General features: G+C 40.0%; 1 protein-coding gene across 1 annotated transcript in view; it reads left to right on the forward strand.

Annotated features, from left to right (window-relative positions):
- The first annotated feature begins 2068 nt into the window (after positions 1-2068).
- The window catches only part of LOC140152073 (myoferlin-like), a 177085-nt gene continuing 158390 nt past the window's right edge, over positions 2069-20763 (forward strand). Inside the window, 3 exon segments of the mRNA XM_072174374.1 lie at positions 2069-2302; positions 6865-6920; positions 14947-15038. Coding sequence (XP_072030475.1) covers positions 2209-2302; positions 6865-6920; positions 14947-15038 — 242 coding nt within the window. The 5' untranslated portion in view covers positions 2069-2208.

Consider the following 20763-nt stretch of genomic DNA (forward strand, 5'->3'; position numbering starts at 1 on the left):
CTGTGCTCATAGACAATGTGTTGTAATAATTTATTTCGTTCTGGTATTCAGTGGCGGCGCTACGGGGGGTCAAAGGGGGGGCATTATTTTTCTTGCCCCCCCAGTTTGCCCCCCACTTTTGAGGCAAAAACCCCAAAATCACGTCAATTTCCACTTTTTGCGGTAATTTTGCGCAAAATTTGCCAATTTTTTCCCCCTGAAATTCACTTTGCCCCCCCCATGCCCAACCACGAAAAAAAATCCTGGTGCCGCCACTGCTGGTATACCAGAACGAAATTAAAATTTCACGATATCTTTGCTAAACGAATTAATCTGCAAGAAATATTTTGTCAATAAACATTATGTATAGCCAGAGGCTTCCAGTGATATAAAACTCTCAACTTTTTTTGAGAAAAGTGGGGGATGATGCTGTGGATCATGAATTGCCCTTTTAAAAGTGGTTATTCAAATTGTTGGTATACTGTGGGGGGAGGGGCACGGTGGGAGGGGGAAATAAACCAGATGATCATACACTAATCAATATGCTAAATTACAAGGATTTAAAAATAAATCCTCAAGGATTGTAATTAGGGACCAATCAATTAATCTTATAGATTTGAATTTTAAATATTAAAGATTTAATTTTAAATTTTAAAGATTTAATTTTAAATGTGTAAGATTTAATTTTAAATCTAATACTTGATTGGTCCCTAATCACAATCCTTTAGGATTTATTTTAAATCCTTGAAATTTAGAGTGTATTAAAGATCACCGATGGCTGCTCAATCAGTCCTTATATTATAAAAGTCCTCAGTGATCCCTAGCGAAAGTATTTAAAAAAAATGTGGATAGGCCTAAATCCCTTAAAAGGAAAAGTGAAGGATAAGTCATTAAAATTTGGCAAAAAAACGAAGAAAACAGCAGTATTGATGAAGTTTGAAAATAGCTGTACGTACCTATTGTGTTGAATCTTGCATAAATTGGTTTATGGTTGTTCTTCTTCCTGGTTCTTGTTTCATTGAGCGCAAGGCTTATATTATTAAAGCAAAGGCTTATATATTTTTTTAAGCAGGCACCCAGGCTTTTTTTTTACCGCATGGTGTCCCCGGCCCGGATGGTGTCCAATATTTTTACAGGCTACAAACTTTAGTCCAGGAGCGGAGCCATCTTTGGGACCAGGAGCTCATTTCAATTTGCTCATCCGGACGATTGTAAAAATCATCAAAATTCAGATTCTGGTATCTTTGTCATATATTGATGTGCTAACAACAAGCTGCTAGCAGATCAGACAAAATAAGACATTTGGCAGGAATCTGTATAATTTATATACTGACAGTATATATAAATTAGCTATTTCAACTTTGTCAATAATGCTGTTTCCTTGTTTTTGCCCAAATTTTTCATTTCAGAAATTGGCAATTTTAATGACTTATCCTTCACCTTTCCTTTTAAAGACTTAATGTACGATTTCTGTCAAATTTTGATTTTTTAGTATTCTTTATTCAAACTGTTGAAATAATATTAGTAATAACGGACGAGAAGGGTTGCTGTCCATTTTAGGTTGAAATAACAAGGGAAAGTGAAAGAAACCCTATTAGTTATTTTGGCCATTTAACACGCAGTTCTATGGGAGGACATATTATCATAATTTTAAAATTATTATAATATGTCGAACTTTGCTCTGTTGACCTACATTCCATTTAGGTGCAAGTTGGGACATGTGTAAACATTAAAAATATGCACAAAAAATATCAGGTTTGAAAAACATTAACCAATTTCATATGATCGTAGGCTACATTATGGCTTAGGCCCTATGGCTTTTATTTTAGGCCAATCGGGTACACATTTTTATCACTGAGGACTTTTATATAAGGACTGATTGAGCACTGAGCAGCTTCATCGGTGATCTTTCATATGATCATCTTGTTTATTCCCCCTCTCACCGTCGCCCGCACACCCCCCCCCCTCACACAAACACCCACACACCTCTCACTATTGTCCAAAGACTTCAGTAAGGTCTAATCCTTGGGCGTAATATTGTGCGTAAAATTAGGCAACCCGGTGCACAAGTACAGGAACTTCGTGCATGTGTATGTTTGTGTACTTGAGAAGTGCTGCTGTGTGGATTGGGTTGGGCAGTGCAGCGGTATTATCTGCAGGCCAGTACAGTGACCTTGTCCCAAGTGAATTTTGGCGATTTCTCCCCATTTGGGGCAAAATTCGACCAAGATGTCGCTTTCGGTAATAGTGGTTGGGGCAACGAATCTGCCAAATATCGAGAAGTTTGGGAAAATCGACCCCATCGCGGAAGTAAAATTCGCAGGTAGGCGTGACTCCAGTTCATAAACTTTCTGTGCACTACCAATACTTTTATATATTTGTATAAAATGAGTGTAGTACATACAGTGTTTGTCATGTACTACTCGGAGTACAAGTACTGCAGTTCATAATAATGATCACTGCACCATTCATGCATTTGTGTGTATTATGTGTATGTTAATGGCTAGTTCAAACTTCAAAGTAGAGTTCATATAAATTGTATTGATCATGTTGATTTGATTGACAACACCTAATAGGTCCCGGTTATAGGTATGCCAGGTGAATTTAAATTTGCCATCAAACTGCAACATTTTATATATCAAATTAAAGCCCTTGAGTAAAGAAAGCCAAAACTGAAAACCTTTTTGTCATAGCACTTTCCGTGGCAAAGTTACATCTTTTCAAAGATCGACTTTCATCAAAAAGATTCTGCTAGCAAAATTCCCCAAAACAGCATTAATATCACCATAAAAAATCATATATTTGGGTCAAGTGAAGTATAGAAAACATATTTATGTAGGTTTCCTTGACCGACCTGTTCTTGAAAAAAATTGAAATTTCTAAGTAAATATGTATTGTGTTTGGTCCCCGGTCTAGGCGAATTTTGCTGACTAGCAAATGTGTTAACTAAGGTTTGCCTGGCATACCTATACATTAGCTTACATTTATCTCTCAAAAGCATAAATTTTGCTCGTCCCAGGAGCAAACTCCCTGTCTAGAATGAGGGTTCACTAGTAAGACACTGGTGCATGGTGGAATGTTCATCATGCCTGTTAGTATTCATAATATATTAAAGTTAAACGTAGTAGAGCTCGGTAAATTAAAATAGTTTTTTAGAAAGCAAAATTCAACTTCTACGCCACCGCCACCGGTACTCAATGTAATTGGTACACTCACTGAAAGCGCTTTCATTGGATTAATTGGCATCTTCAGTGTGTATGTTCTCTGAAGATTTGTTGTTGGTAGTGATGTTGAGACACCTCCGATGGCGTCATACATGTAGATGTAGATGACGTCAAAGAAGTTGCTTGAGAAATCTAGCTTCAAATTTGCACACGATAGTTACGCATTCAATGCTAGAGTGCGTTACTATCGTTTTTCGGTCGGACAGCAGTGCAAGTTTTTGCACCGGAAGGTTATTTATTCTGTTAATGTGCTACTACAAAGACTCCAATAGTGCCGTTATGGTAGATGGCAGTATCTCAGAGCCTTTCCAAGTAACAACTGGAGTGCTTCAGGGTGATGTGTTGGCACCATTCCTGTTTATTATCCTGGTAGACTACCTTCTGATGAAATCAACTTCTGGAATTGACGCTGGAATTGTTACCTACCCACGCCGGTCAAGCAGGTATCCTGCCAAGATGCTGAATGACCTGGATTTTGCTGATGATATTGCCCTGCTGGAATCTTCCATAGACCGGCCCAGTCACAGCTTACTAGGACTGCAACTGCAGCAGCAGATCTAGGCCTTGTAATCAGCGCACCTAAGACAGAATATATGACTGCAAACTGTAACGCCTAACCAGCACTTGAAGTCTATGGTAGTACCATCAACCATGTCACAGACTTCAGGTATTTGGGTTCCAAGATGGGCTCTAGTGTTGGAGACCTAAAAAGAAGAAAAGCACTAGCCTGGGCAGCTTTCTGGAAACTGGAACGCCTTTGGAGAAGCCCGTCCCTGCCAATCGAAACAAAAAATCAAGCTGTTTCAGACAACGTGTGTTACTGTCTTTCTGTACGGGTGCGAGTCATGGGTAATTACCAAGGACATGGAAAACAAGATCAATGCATTTGCAACATCTTGCTACAGAGTCATGTTAAACATCAAGCGTGTGGATCGGATTCCAAACGAAACCATCTACAACCTGACCAACACCACTCCACTGGTTGCCAGAGTCAAGATTCATCAACTCAAATTTCTCGGCCATATACTGCGTCTTGAAGATGGCGAGCCTGTGAAAGAATATGCGCTTTATATTCCACCACATGGGAAGAGGAAACCGACGGTGACAAGCGCACACTGTACTTACAGTATGTCCAGCACCTCCTGGGAGATACTGAAGGGATGCTGCAGCCAAACAAAATTGTTTCGCTTTAGTTGGAGAAAGCTTGTAGTCGCCTGCTCCGCAGCCGACTGATGATGAATGTTGAAATTTGGATGAAAGTTATTTCGATGAGTCAACTGTACCTTTCCAGCAAGGTTTGCATATTTTGGACAGTCTAAAATTTTGCTGAAGTGTAATTTTAGCAACATTTTTGATGCAATCACCTGTTGTGATCAGCTGTGTTTACTTCTGAACTTCCATTGCTTTACACGGTGTCATGCTCCAGCTAATCCGACTAGATTTTGACTGCAATGGTCTCTAGCCTAGAATGTGAGCAAATTCTTGGCTTGACTTCTCAAGCAAACCAGAAGATATTGTTGTGCTCCCTTGGTTGAGGGGGGTCAGGAGGGTGTCCCAGACAGAGTCAATGTCTAATCCCTTTGTCACTATTCAGTCTGAGTCTTTTAGTTAGAATGTGGATTGCTTCCAACACGCTAAAAGGGTTCTCAATTGACTCCCTCTCCAACACAACAGTTACTTTTATCTTTTCCCAGTCAGGTGTCCTAGTTTGCTTTGATTTTTCAAAATCCAAAATTCCTCCAAAAATGCAAAATGTGAAAAAAAAGTATGTTTTTTACACATCCCTAGACGTAGAGCTGATATTTTAAATCAACTTAGGATCATTTGTGATCGATTAAAAAAAATTTGGGAAAAAAATCAGCCAAAAATTACAAGCTTGTTTTAAAAACAGGCAAATAGTTATCATTTGTATTCATTTCATAACATATTTTGAAAAAATCATACAAAATATTAAAAATTATTTTTTTTTTTCAAATGTGTCCAAAAGCACACATGCAACCAACAAACTGCATGATTTGTGGTGTGAAAAGCGCCAATTGCATTTTTTGCCAGTCCTTAACTTCATGACCTTCTTTTTCCTACATTCTTACACAATTAAATATTTTGGCCATTTCTCGAAACAGTTCAGGGATGGGGTATGAACGTTTGGACAGTATTTATTGTGGGACATTAGAGCACATCAGACATATCGAATTGCATTCTGAATACAAAGAATGTCCTTCTGATATCAAATAATTTTGATTTTTTGAAATTCGCAATTATGGCAAATGATTCAAAATCGATATTTTTGATATTTAACAGTACCGGTACTCGAAGTAAATCTGATGATTTATACTTAAAGTGTATGTAGGTGGGATGAAAAGCCAGCGGTCAATTGAAAATGTTGACCTTTTGTATTGAAGATATGGATTTTTTTTCCCAAAACACCAAAAAAAAGTAGGTCTTTGGGAAAAAATCCATATCTTCAATATGAAAGGTCAAAATTTTCAATTGATCCTCGGCTTTTCCTCCCAGCTACATACACTTTTTGAAAGAATATATCATTAGATTTATGAAATTTACTTCGAGGACTGTTATAATATCAAAAATTTGAAAAATATCAAATTTTTATAATTTGTCATAAAATTTGTATTATATCGTGAATTTCAAAAAATTAAAATTATTTGATATCAGAAAGACATTCTTCGTATTCAGAATGCAATTCGATATGTCTGATGTGCTCTCATGTCCCACAAACAATACTGTCGAAACGCTCATTCCAGATCGGAGATCCCTTAAGGTGGTACTACACCCCCTGATAAATTTTGTGACTAATTTTGCATTTTTCTCCAAAAATAACTTCACACTGGTAAGAAAAGTTATGTACTGTATATTATAAGGGCAAGGAATCCAATTACTTCACTGAAATCATTTCAGTGATTCAAGAGAAGTGGTTCATTATATGTTTTTAAATGCGGTACATTCTAGCGGTACCTCTTTTCTTATCATAAATAACGTACGTACCGCTTGTCTTGAGTCACTGAAATTCCAGTGTAATACCGTAACTGAATTCCTTGCCCCTATGACATGTATAGTATTGTATACATAACTTTTGTTACCAGTGTGTTATTATTTTATTGAGAAAAATGCAAAAATAGTCACACATTTATCAAGGGGTGTAGTCAAAAATGGTCAAAAATATGGCGTTTTTGTATGTTTTGATATTCAAGCCTGATCTAGAATTGTTACATGACATGCCCAAATCCCTTATTTTTCAATGTTGTTCTTGTTTTAAAACAAATTTAATATGGACTTTGTTCCCACTGAGCTGACGGGTCCATACATGGGGGCTGTCAGACAGCTCAGAGCTTTGTCCAATTTTTTTCAGTGAAACTTTATTTGGCAGTTCATGCATGCAGACCTGTGGCTTCTACTGACAGTTCCTTAAATGTGGGCTGTCAGACGGCAGAGCTCTATCCAATTTTTTTTTTCAGGAAAGGTGTATTATTCAAACAGCTCTACCTCATACTTCCAATTCATTTTTTTTCATTGTTTCAATATGTATTTAGTAAATGCCCAGTCCACTAATAATGTCGAATGTATGGGTCCTTTTTCAATCTGAGTAAATAGTAGTGCCAGTTATGTTTAATCGAGAATCACAAATTTTCATTTTTTGTTTCAGGCACAAAGAAGAAGTCTGAAGTTGTGAAAGATGAATTAAATCCAACTTGGAATGCTGTAAGTATCAGAGTAAATTAAACTAAGTAGCTTATGTATGTATTTTCATGGGGTTTCTTCTTATCTTCAGAGCATATGTTAGCTGTGGCTATTGACGAGATCGGTTTATGCACAGTACTGGACAGGGGTAGCGCTAGGTCTAGGTTTTCATTTAAGGTCATGTTTTTTAACCTGGGACCCAATAAAAGGTGGGGTTGTAACATTTTCACCCCACAATACGACTTTGTATGCATGTATTTTCACAATACTCTGTAAGAGAGACTTGATCATGGGCTCATTTGAAAGTTTAGTTATTTAGCTTTAAATATCAGAAGGACAAATTAAAAAAAAAAGTTTCTGCTAATTGCTACAGTTCATTAAGTGTAATTAGTCAGGGGTGGGGGATGTGGTAGAGGAGGATGTGGTAGAGGAGGAGGAGGAGTATTCTACATACTGGGTCCAGTAATTACTTAAATATTATTTGTTGTATGCAATGTATAACTGTACAACTCCTTGTTCTTGTATAATTAAGTATGTTTTGCTCATTATAATTAAGAAAATGGTTAATTAATGAGGTTTTAATTACAGATTCAACAAAACGCAAATTGCGCAGAGCAATTTACAGTTTGTATATCTGGGAATAAATTGTAGGCTTTCTGACTGTAAAACATCTTCACAATAGGCCTACATGCAGTTTTCCTCAAAAGATTATGGTACATTTGATGTTTTATTTAAGTCAATGAAAATACTTTTCATTTTATACTTTGTATTAATTACCGAAGTGTCTATCGTCTGTGATATGTTACCTACATGTATATCTTCTGATCACTTATATTTATTTTGAGCCACCCTGAATCACTTGGGGTATTACATGTTATACATGCATGACAATTATCAAATTTGTTTTAAACATTCTTTTATAAAATGCATTAATGCAGCAGCAGAAATAGTGTGTATTACTGCATTACAGTACCAAGAAGAAAATTACATTCCCAATTCAGCATTTGAGACACCCTATATGCAAAATACATGCAACATGCATATAAAACTATGTGATAATTGTGTAGAAATTATTTACAGGATATCATAATGTGTTTATCCAATCAAAATAAAATTAATAGTCAGTTTTATTTGATTTGCATAACAATTTTATTGAAAAGTGTAGTTTGAACACTTAAAAAAAGTAGCATTTTTGACCACCCTGTATTTTTTGACATAACATTAATTAAGAAAAATAATTTTGAAATGGCTGGGTGGGTATTGGGTTAAGCTTCATTAGCAATGCACACATTTTTCATGTTTTTGCCTAATGAGTACTGTAGAGGGAAAATACTAAACCATCATTTTCACATTTTTTTGGTTTGTTTCACCCTGTATAATGTTCAGGTCACCCTGTATATTTGACTTAATTTTATACTTTTTAGATTCCTTATACAATATGCTTCCAGGAAATATATACTTTTATATACTTCAATTGTTAAGTTTTTGAGATTCATTGCTTTAAGTGTGAAAAGGTGCCATATTTCTTGAAAATGCACATGTTACACAATTGGGTCCCAGGTTAAAAAACATGACGCAAACTGGGGTCAAAACTCTTAAATTCGATAAAATTATGGAGCCAAAATAATCAGATAATAGGGGTTCAAATGACCCTTTATTTAGCAAGCTCTAAATGGTAATTTTGTGCTCCAAAAGCTAAAAGAAAATGCCTATGACCCTATGGCACAAGTTAGTGCTACCCCTGTATGTACATAGCTTTTAAAATCACTCAATATCAGTGGCCACCAGCTCAAAGGGGCCACTCTTGTCAGTCTGTCGGTGGATATGCACACAATCCAGGGAAATGCACAAAATGTAATTGCTGGCAACAAAATCATATATTCTTGTTGGAAAACTAAAATGTGTGATTTTTAAAAATTCCTTGACAATCTATGCAGCAGTTGACATGCAGTGGTGTGCACAATAAAATGTGCAAGCTTACTATTTGTCGCAATCCAAGGAACCAAGTCTGTTTATCCACAGATTCAAAGCAGAAACAGATAGCTCACAAATTGGGAAAGGTGCACATGCCATTGTAGGGTCAATCATTCCATGAAGTCTTGAGATCAAATGTGGACACTTACATCTGCCACCATGTTTTTACAAAGTGCAATTATAAGACACCATGCATTATTGTACTACATTGTACAGCGGAGTAGTATAGCAAATTAGCAATTCTGTTCTCACTTTGCACTGGAGTCCCAGATGTGCACTTGGTATCCAGTCCATTGCATGGTTTCTGGTACTCACAGGTACTTTGGTGGTTTTCTCCTGCATCTAAAACTGGGCTTTCTTCATTTGATCTGCCTTGTCTCCCAATTTAATATTGATTGTGAATTTGAAGCCAACAGGGTTGATACAGGGTTTTGTATTGCGAAGTTGAAGTTGCTCCAAACCAAAGTCCAAAGAACATCATAATGCACGGCTAACTTTTCAAAAAATCCAGCTCGTTTTTTGCTCTTGCTTTTAAAATTGGGCTACATACAGGACATTGCATATTGCTGGCAATGCTGGGAAATCCCAAACTGTGTGCAACTACACCACAAGTTTCAGGGTCGGCAAATATGTATGCCAACAGGAAAAGAGGAAGGAAATTTATTTGTATGAATTTTGTTTGGATTCGGATAAAGAGAAGGTTTAAAGACAGGCATGTCGGTGATATTTGCAGGGTATTAAAAGGAAAAATGACATCCTAAGAATAATAATTTGGTGTTATGAAATGAAACAAGTTGTTTCCTTGTCATCATTAGGTCATCATCACTTTCAAATCAGTAGCCAATGGAAACAAAGGAAAACAAACTTTGTTAGAAGCTGATAAAGAAATAACTAGAGCGATAACCGCACCATAGCTGAACCATGTGGCTTTGGCAGTATATTGTGGTAGGCCTATACCACTGTCACCCGGAGTCTGTAATGGACATAATCTCGAAATGCTACGAAGGTATGACCACCCGAGTGGTGTTAATGAAAGAGGAAAAGTAAAGAATATAAAATAAACTAGAGCAACTGTGCCCTTTGCAAGGGCACGAGGTAAGGTAGGCGGATGACTGTGACGATCTGATCAAGCAGCAATACTGTGCAGGATAGTATTAATTTTAATAAGACTGTTTCATTAATTGCCGTTTTAATATACCTTGATCGTGAGAAGCTGGCATTTTGAAAACTCGACTTTTGACCTCTGTATGACCCCCTTAATGACCTTAAATGAATGTTAAAATATTTAAAACATGTTAAGAATGTCATAATGATCATTGCATTTAAATTTCAGGTCAATTGAAGCATTTTGAAAACTTGACCTTTGACCCCTTTATTGCCCCTTAATGACCTTAAATGAATTTTAAAATATTTTTAACATGTTTAGAATGTCATAAGGATCATTGCGTTTAAATTTCAGCTCAATCGGAGCATTTTGGAAAACTTGACCTTTGACCCCTTTATGACCCCTTAATGACTTTAAATGAATCTTAAAATATTTTTTAAATGTTTAGAATGTCATAAGGATCATTGCATTTAAATTTCAGCTCAATTGGAGCATTTTGAGAATCTTGACCTTTGACCCCTTTATGGCCCCTTAATGACCTTAAAGAAATTTTTAAATGTTTGAAACATATTTAGAATGTCACAAGGATCATTGCATTTAAATTTAAGCTCAATCGGAGCATTTTCAGTTAAAATGACCTTTTTTGACCCCTGTGACCCCTGGATGACCTCCGACGTTTGGAAATATTTTTATTATATTCTTTATGTTTTCCTCTTTCATATGACACCACTCATGGGTAGCCAGGCTCACATCTCACACTATAGGTGGCGCTATTCGTCCATAGGGAAGTGGAATGTGCCTGTACGGTCCAAAAATGGCTTTACTGTGGGGCTCAATGGAAAAATTACTAAAAATTAATTTTGACAACCAAAACCTAAGTGATGTTGACTTATGTTGGTACTGGGATAATAATGGATTCATAAACTATCACATAGTGCAATCCATGTTCCACCAAGTCGACACTCGATTTAGCTCAAAAGCAATTTGTTTGTAAATCAAGACCATCCAAAACAGCTTTCTTACAGTAAAGAATAGGAGGTCATCTGGGGTCACATACAGTAGTGTACATTGTACATGTGCCTGCTGTCACAATTTCACACACACAATTTTGGACAATTTGGTGACACTATTTTTGTCTGTAACTTCAAAAGTATATGCACTAGAAACATGATTGACCCCTTATGGTTTAGGTAATTTGATTCTCTTTCAAATGAAAGAACTTTCAGCTAAAAATATTGAACTTAAAAATTTTATGAACATACCTATCATGGGGTCATACCTTCGTGGCATTTAGAGATATGTCCATTTCAGACCAAATGGTTAGTCAGTAAGCTAGTAACTTAGTAAGTAAGCTAGTAACTTAGTAAGTAAGCTAGTAAGTAAGCTAGTAAGTAAGCTAGTAACATTCACTCTTATAGGCTGATACCATTTCATGGTTCAGCAAAAATAAAAGTTAATTCATCCCCACCACACACACCACACCTTGCTGGGCACCATACACATGAAATCACATGACACATACACCATACAATGCCGGCCTGTGTCCTCCCGGGGTGTCCTCACATACAAACATACACTCTATGCAAACACAGGTACCCAGGCTATATTCAATAACATGTACTTGTATGCAAGCCTACAACCATGCCCATAGTAGGCACACACATCCCGACACTCCCACCTCTATCCCATAGGATGTATTTACATTTAAATTTGATGATAAACAAACCTTTAAGTTGTCAGGATTGTTAAATTGGGTCTTTCCTGATCTGGCAATTACCCAGATCAAAACACTTCTGAATGAATCAGTGACCTTCAATCTTCACAATCTTGTATCCACTATTATTGTGACCTTCAATGACTCTGGTAATCTCAAAAAGTCAAGGTCAAATGCAGCCTCCATTGCATGTGTGCAGTTGAATTCCTATTCCATTTTTGCACTCATGGGTAACAATGCATAAAGGTGAGTCAATCTCTGCAGAAAAGTGTCATTAGTTTTTACATGAACTGAAAACTCAGCGAAGATTGTATGTGTGACGGAGCTTGATGCTTGTAGCCAAAACAAAACATGTGAGAATATCTAAGCTAGGCCTAGGGTAACATTTTGTTACAAAATTGAAAATTTGTCATAAATTTTGATGAAATGGTTTTGACAATGATATATCCTTTAGGATATACAATCGGGGTTCTGGCCCTTTCCCCTCTCGCCCCCCACCCCCCTCTCGCCCCCCACCCTACTTCCATGTTTCAGATTCCAGAAAATATAGCAACAGTCTGTGGCCCTCACAGACTTTACGAGCGCGAGTTGCGAACACATAGCATAAGCAGCTGAGCCAAAGCTGATGCAACCTCGCTGGATAGTATATATGCTAAAGTAACAGAGCCTGAAAGTAGTGCTTAGTCAAACACTGTACTAATTTTGAATCTCCTGCCATTGCCTCCTTAAAACCTAGTTGATAGAGCTAGTGCTCGTGATTTGTCTGTCTTTTGCAACATGGTTAGCAGCATACATACCTGCATGCAAAAAGTTGTGTAAGTGCAGGAAAACAAATATTATATCCACCGGGGGGGCCACTGGTCATTGACAAGGGGTATCATGCGTGGCCAAAAATCACGTAAAAGGGTCTTTTTTCACGATCAGGCACTGTACGTACGTATCGTGAATAGGGTGTCAAAAACATGGAAATTAGAAAAAGGGTATCTTTTTCACAACAGAGTTACGTATTTAGGGTCCGTCCAGACTCCAGTCCTTTTCATGTCCTTCATGTTTATCCCTAGACTTGACTGTGTAGTTCTCTGTTTAGTCTCTTCTTTAAGTCCATAAATATTGCCGACTTAAGCCCAGCTGGCCCTGTTAATATTTTTCCATTAACCCATTCAATGCTACACAACCCTACAACATTCAATGGTGATGTACACATGCAGTACATGTACAATGTACATGCACAGCACGTGTATACTCTGATTTTAAGAGTTTTAATTCTCCTTTATAAAGTCCAAAGTTTCTCATTTCATTTTAAAATATTTTTTACTATTATTTGAATTTTCTATCTTGTATTATGGATACAAATAAAGATTTTCAAGCTAATTTTCATGTTGTATACAATTATTTAACCACAAATATCTACGGAAGAGGATTGATTGACTTGACCTGTGACCTATTATACACAAAATAAATAAATAAAACCATGCATGTTATTATCGTGGATCAAAAGCATCAGATTTTTGTCAGAATTTTGTCACAACACTGGTCACAATAAGTGATCTTGATTTTATTTAAAAAACAAATTTTAAACTTTTGAATAAATTGTGAAAACATCAAATGAATATTAAAAGGTAAGATGGATATGGTGCAGTATTAAAATACGTTTTTGGATTGGTATCAAATTCTGCAGTCATACGAATCCTTCAAGTCTTGGCTGAACTGATTGAGCACCATGCATCTCAGTCGCTATTTACCGACTTATTTTCATCCTAATACTTATTCAACTTATGAAATAATACCACTATTATTCATCCGATTCCTTCCAGAAGTAGGCCTTAATTGTTGTCATTTTAAGCGTTTAAAATAAATTATTAATATGCACTTTTCATCTTTTCACAATAAGGCCTAGGTCATAAAAAAAATCTGACCACTATTTTATGATTTTTGTCTCACTTTGAAACATGATTTGTAGGTCTGTAATAATATTTGGAAGATGGAGAATAAATTGTCGAAACTTTAATAGGGCCTACAAAAATGATATAAAAACATTTCTTGACTTCTTTTTCTCTATTTTCGTTTCTTCATTGTTTTTTTTTTCTTAGAGTTTTGTAAATTTTCTTTTCATTTAATTCCCTCTTAGGCTCTCTGATACTATAAATCAGCTTAAAATAATGTAACGTTTATTTTGTAATTTTAAAATAGCCATATTCTGCCCTGGTAGGATAGCCATTCTGAGTTACTAGGCCTATTAAAGAAATCAATGAAAATAGAGCTTCAAGTAGTATTACTTGCTTAGGGTGTCGAAAATATATGTTTTACTTGCTAAGGTGTAAAAACACGCCAATACTTGTTTAGGGTAGGATATTACACTTGTTATACTTATTTAGGGGTGTATTTTCAGTCGTTGCACATACTTGTTTAGGGTGCTTTTTGAAACTCCATGGCCACGCATGATACCCCCTTGTCAATGACCAGTGGCCCCCCCCCCCGGGTATATCCAGAATTTTCACCTACTATAACTACTCTTTTCAGGGCCACCATCTCTAGTCTTGAGGAGTAGATAAGGGCAATCTACTCTATGGGGAAGGGGATAGATAGCTCATAATGGTTTTGTCCTGAAAAAGTCAGAGCTAATTCTGACAAAAGATTTACAGTTTTACTTGTCCAGTGGCGAACCCGTTGAGACCCTTAATTTGTATCAAAATCAATTTTACATGTTTTGACAATTGTCATAATGTATATCATAATTATACAATGTTATTTTAAAAAGAGACCAATCATAAATTACCAAAATGGCAAAACCATGTCAAGACATATTGCTGGAACTCTGAACATGTTTGTTTGTTTGTTTAAACGGTTCCTCCATGTGGAGACACACTTGGGTCCTGATGATGGAACCAGGCTCAAACAAAATGCTCAAGCCAGGCTTAAAAACCTATATGCTGGTCATATGGAAAGAGAAGTGTGTGCCAATGATTATGTCCCTGGAGAGTTTCAAACGTTTGGATGGATTCAATCATCTTGTTTTATATGTCATGTATGATTCAGATTCAATCAAATTTGTTTAACTTCAGTATTTCAATGTGTTCAATTGAGTATTTCCTCAAATCGTGAAATGCATCTGCATTGCGCATTAAGAATTCAAACAAACCTCATTGCTGTCGCCTGATAACTTGATTTTGGGAAAGATTTATGAGAATGCACAAGGATGGCACAAAGGCAAGTTATTAAAATAACATGCATGTATGTTTGTTGATTAATTTCAGAAATTTGAATTTGACCTTGGTGGCAAGGCATTGACTAACAGTGATTCTGTCGAAATTAGTGTCTTTGATTGGGAGAAGATTGGAAGAAATAGGTAAGTGACTGAAAGGAAGGAATAAAGAAAACATTTTTTTAATTCACAAGATAACATAAATTGAATTAATAATGGTTGACAATCTTTACGTACATGTGTAAGAGGATTTATTACTATAATTGTGTTTGAGCTGGTTTCTCCAAGTTCCTGAACAGATTAAATTGGTGATGTTCAGTCATCTAGAGACAGTTGAGGCGGCATGACGCTAGTCTCCTCCGCAGCCAGTTTGGTTACATCCCCTCCACACAAACTAAGCTAAGAGGGTGACAATGCAGTCTATGAGAACCTGATCAGAAGCGATGCATCCCGGAACAGGGCATGATTTAGTGTCAGAATTTTGCATAGCAAAATTGTGACGGTCTTATTTGTATAGCAATAATTATGTATGAGATACATACATGTATATTTGTGTGATTGCATAGAAATTTGGCTAGATTGTGTAGCAAAATGCGATGTGATACCGGTTATATTATGCCCTGCCTGGGAACTTTATTGCCAGTGGGTTGAACTTCTGGCTGAATAATCAGATACGCGGGCAGCACATGCTGGATGACGTCATGGGAAAAGTGCTAGCCAATCAAAAAGGAGTGGAACCAAACTGGCTGCTGTGGAGACTACATAGCGGAACCAAACTGGCTGCTGTGGAGACTACATGTAGCATGAGGCCTTTAAGAAATAGGATGCAAGAAATAGGATGCCGCCTTCGCCTCTTTTTTGATTTCAAACTGTAATCCTGATTCAGAAGAAAGGAAACAAGAGGCCAATTTGAGGTGTTGGTAGTTTTTTAATTGAAATATATATTTGGGTATTATCATGGAAATGCAAGTACTTCCATAAATACTGTGTTCCATTGGAAAACACCAAACTCCATCAATATAATGTTTGTGGACTAAGTTTGGTTAATTCAGGCATGAAGGATAAATTGATCTGGGTCAGGAAGTGGGTCTTAGCTTGTAGTTAGATGTGATGACCTGTTCTTCAAAGTGTTATTGGAAATAGGGCTGCATTTTGTGTATACATCAAAGAGGTGCCTAATTTAATAGCTGTAATGAAAGAATCAATCAGCGTATTAAATGGGGGAAGCTTTTACCATTAGCATATATACACATCCGCAGGCCTGGTTTAGATCTCAGGTCTTTGTTTTTCACAATATAGGCAAGTTGAAATGAACATTGAAAATAAAGAAAATTTAAAGAAGAGCAGATAATAAAATTTGGAAATAATTATCTTTGAGATCTATATTATTAGAAATAAAAAAATCAGGTATTTTGTGACCTTTTATAAATACAAATTTAGGCTGCATAAATTATTATAATGAATAGCACTATCCAAAATTTCATGCAAGTGTTGACTTTTTATTGTATTGACATTGTATAGGATGGGCACAAATAAAATCTTACCAATTTGCATGCATACATGTAGACCAAAAATTGAACTTTGGACTTGGTGCACAAGTTCGTGTTCCTTTCGGAAGTATGGTGAAAAGTTCTGTCAAATGGAATACACGTGTACACAAATAATATAATTCTGCAGGGGTGTGCTTGTGTGTGTGTGTTTTTGTAAAGACCTGCAAACGAGGACACAAAAAAATAGCAGAGCAAACGAGGACACCCAACAATCGAGGACGGTACCCTGTTGCAAACCAAAATATATGCATAAGACCATCACTTGTTTGCCGGCGTAGCCTAGGGTCATGTCTAAATTGGATGGTAAAAAGTCAGATGGATTCACAGTTTGGAATTTAACTTTGGGTGTGCAAGGTCCTCAGTTAGGGGCTATGCAATAAGTATGAGCTCCCTGGTGGGTTCAATTTTGAAACGGCCTGCTAAAAATCGCTTTCCCTCCTCTCGGTCCGCCAAAAATCGCTTGCCCCCCTGACAGCCTGCTAAAAAATCTTTGCCTCCCCATGCATATGCCAAATTTTTGGAATCCCAATTTGCAAAAATAAAAAATGGCTTAGATATTATATTGCGAGTGCAGTGAGGAGGAAAATTTGCATATATATTTAAGCATTTTTGTAAACATTTTGAGAGCATTTTATTTAAAAGGCACCCATGAATGTGTGCCAAAAATGGCTTGCTCAAGTTGCCCCCCCCCCCCTTTGGCTTGCCCCTCTTTTGGCTGGCTGAAAATTTTTGCCCCCCTCCCAATTTTACCCTCCCACTACGGCTCATATTGCACAGCCCCTAAAATAGGAAAAGACTCAGTACACCGGTCGATCTTACCGTTTCCGATGTTGATTAAGATACTTCTTGCATCGATCCCGAGATGCGGAAAAACCAATAGTCATTTTGTCCCACATAAATGAATAAATAACAAAAACCCCGATCCCCGGTGGACTCACCCAAAAGGTGACGTCACACCATATGATCGTCCCTTATCCTCCTTGGTCTCCGACTGACACAGACGTGCCTATCGATTGTTCATAGCACTGTGTATCAATTTCTCGACAAAGGCGAGATATACGGTTGTAGTTTCACACCTTAGGTAAAACCAAACCGGTATTGTACGGCTGAGGATAGTTTTGACGGCATTTTCTGGCGAAAAAAGTGACAAAAAGCGATCCAAAACTTAGCTACATATCGTGCCTCCGTTTGTATACGGGACACACGAGCAATTCAAAATGGCCGCTCGTTGACGCCATTCATTTTGTTTCCCACGTAAAACAACCATTGCAGCCTGTAAGTTACAATAGATGTTTGTACATACACATTGTATTTCATGTACGGTAGGTTATTGTTGCTATGTTAGGGTGATTACTCTATCGTTATGTCTTCATTACCGTCCAATAAAGGCGAGTTAATCAGATATTCATACGGTGGGGATTGGTAGGGACCCGTCTGACATTTTAGTAATAAAGTTAGCCAGTCCTTACTTTACCACTAACGTTAGCGACCAGCCTCCGTGCTCAGGTTTGCTTACTGGGCTTGAGTCGCGTGTTGGGGGGGTAGTGCCCCCTCCCTTTTCTCCTCGCTTCGCCTCGGCCCTGTCGGGCTTGCCCTTCCCTGGTGACGGAGCGGGACCCACACCCGCTCTGTTTCACCCACAGGGAGTGCTCACGATCTTCTAGATGTCTTTCTTTTGCTTAGGACTCTCCGAGTTCCAGCTTGACGATTGGGATAGGCTCCGTCATCGCCATAAGACGAAGAAGAAATCTACCAAGGGCACTGGTAAGGTCGATCGGTGGATTCTGCTGTGACAGCCCCTATGGGTCATGGCAGGTCTGCTTAAGGGGCTCCGGTCCCCGGACAAGCAGGCGGTTCCTTCGGGACTGCTAAGCGTCCAAAGGCTCAGCAGCCAGCGAAAGCACTGACTATCGTCGGAGCAAAGTAGCAGGCAGCAGAGCGGTAACCACCAGCGAAAACCCTAGCGGGTTTTGCAGCAGGAGGATACCAGTCGACACGGTAGATTCTGCTGTGACAGCCCCTATGGGTCATGGCAGGTCTGCTTAAGGGGCTCCGGTCCCCGGACAAGCAGGCGCATCGTTCCGGGTCGGCGAGCGCGTGCGCGGGCTGAGCGGCCAGCGAAAGCACTGACTATACGTCGGAGCAAAGTAGCAGGCAGCAGAGCGGTAACCACCAGCGAAAACCCTAGCGGGTTTTGTAGCAGGAGGATACCAGTCCTCTAGCGAAAATCCTCACGGGTTTTTAGCAGGAGGACACCCGTCTGTTGCAGGCATATCTACGGGCTCAAACAGCCACAGTAGTAGCCAGCGACGGGCAGCATGCAAGGGTACCCGGGCTTGCCTGGGTTGAACCTAGCATGCATGGGTTCAGCAGAGACGATACCGCGGCTAACGCTGTGGGTGTAGTCTTAGCAGAACCAACTGGGGTTGTCACACGGCAGCGTTCCATGGCGGGACCGCCGAGTGATACCCTGGGCCCTAGAATAGCTGCTGGCTGTCCACAGGGACTGGCTGGCGATTATTCAGGGGTTGGGCCGCAGTCTCTCACGGGACAGCGACCCAGGTGCATTCGGTGGCAGCTACAAAGACGAGCTACGGCTTGACTTCAGTGGTAGCCGCTATGCACCCGCCCATAGCTGCCGTGAGTGGTCCGCCACACACAGCGACCTTGGGCGAAGCTCTAGAGGGTACAGTAAGTAGCTTGAACAGCCTAGCTGATCAACAACCCACTTATGTCCTCGAGAGCCAGCGGGCGTGGGTGATCCATTACCGTCAATGGGTCAATTACCCTCTCTTGATCGATCACTGTCAAATCAACAGGGCATAGCTCCCTTGATTGACGCTGCCTATTCAGGTGGCGAGGTGATTGATCGGGGGTATGCACGCTCAGCTACCCGTGGTACTAGGCAAGCTCCCTCTAGCCCAGGGACAGCCGGTATAGCGGGGTACCCATACACACGGCTTGATCCCCTTGCGGGGAACGCAGTGAGGCATGGGTACAGTGGTACACAGCCGGGAGCCCTCACGGGCACCTACGCTGGAACCACGCATACAGCGGTACACAACCGGGAACCCTCACGGGTACCCATGCTAGTACAGCGCCGGTACCACGCCAGCACACAGCTTGATCCCCAAACAGGGAACGCGGTGTGGCGAGGGTACAGCGGTCCACAGTTGGGAACCCTCACGGGTACCACGCTGATACCGCACCGGTACGCAGCATTCGCCTTAGTCACCACAGTCTCTGTGGCAACAAGGGGAGGCGGTGCTGGTACTGCAGTACCATGGGGTTACCCTGGTGGCGGATCCTTTCAGGGTCAGCTGCCGGCTGGGTATGCCCGTGGTACCCGCCGCAGGGTGTTTCTTCCACGGCCTAGCACCGTGGCAAGTGTCGCCTAGCGATGGCCACGCAGTACCAACATCAGCTGTTGACCAGGCCAGCCGGCATGGGGCTAACCCAGATCTTGATCAGGGTAGGCCCGTGCTGCTAAGCGCTAGGACGGACGGCTGCGAGAGCATGCGGACCCAGTGGTGCCATGGCGGATACCTCAGGGTCTTGCGGGAGTACTCCCTCTTCTGCTGGCAGGTAGTCGGCGAGCCACACAGTGGTTATGCCTTCTTACCGCTTTCAGATGCCCGTCCTCAGTTACCGCCATCATCGGAGCATGATACGGATACTGTGGGCGAGGGAAAGGAGTCGGAAGCTGAGTCCGGTAGTGACATCACTACAATCTCCTTCCCCGCTGCCCCGCGAGGGGAGCAACAGCACTGATCTTCCTCCGGACACCCCTAATGGGGAGTCCATGGAGGAGGACCAGGGATCCTTTCAGTAGGATGCTCAGCTGCTGCTTCCTCACAGGGGACGCCTGCACTCTCATTCCCGGCAAACCTCACGGGTAGATATCGTGGGGCTGTCGAGCTCAGTAGAGCTATGGACGCCGCGTGCTTGCACGCTTCCTCTGCGATGTAACGCGGGAGGACCACGGGACCTACCTGAGGGGATCCGAGAGGGACCCAGATGTCGTCAAGCGTATCACGCTCAGACAACATCTGAGCTCTTCCATGAGGTGAGCCTATTAGCGGTGCTAACAGCTAGCCTCAACGAGAGCTCCATGGGCCTAGCCCATAGGGTGTCCACTCAGCGCCCGGGGAGGGCCTGCCACTCCAATCGCTCAAGCGATGGAAAGGCAGGGTCCTTTTTCTCTTTGGATGCTTCTGCGCCACGGTGGAGGACCGTGCAAAGAAGCTACCAACGGAGCACTCTGAAGAGGTCGGAAACTGCCCTTACCATGGGTAGGAGCTCCGACTTCAGCAGGCCGT

This window comes from Amphiura filiformis, chromosome 1 (assembly GCF_039555335.1).
Source record: "Amphiura filiformis chromosome 1, Afil_fr2py, whole genome shotgun sequence".
In the NCBI taxonomy this organism is placed as follows: Eukaryota; Metazoa; Echinodermata; class Ophiuroidea; order Amphilepidida; family Amphiuridae; genus Amphiura; species Amphiura filiformis.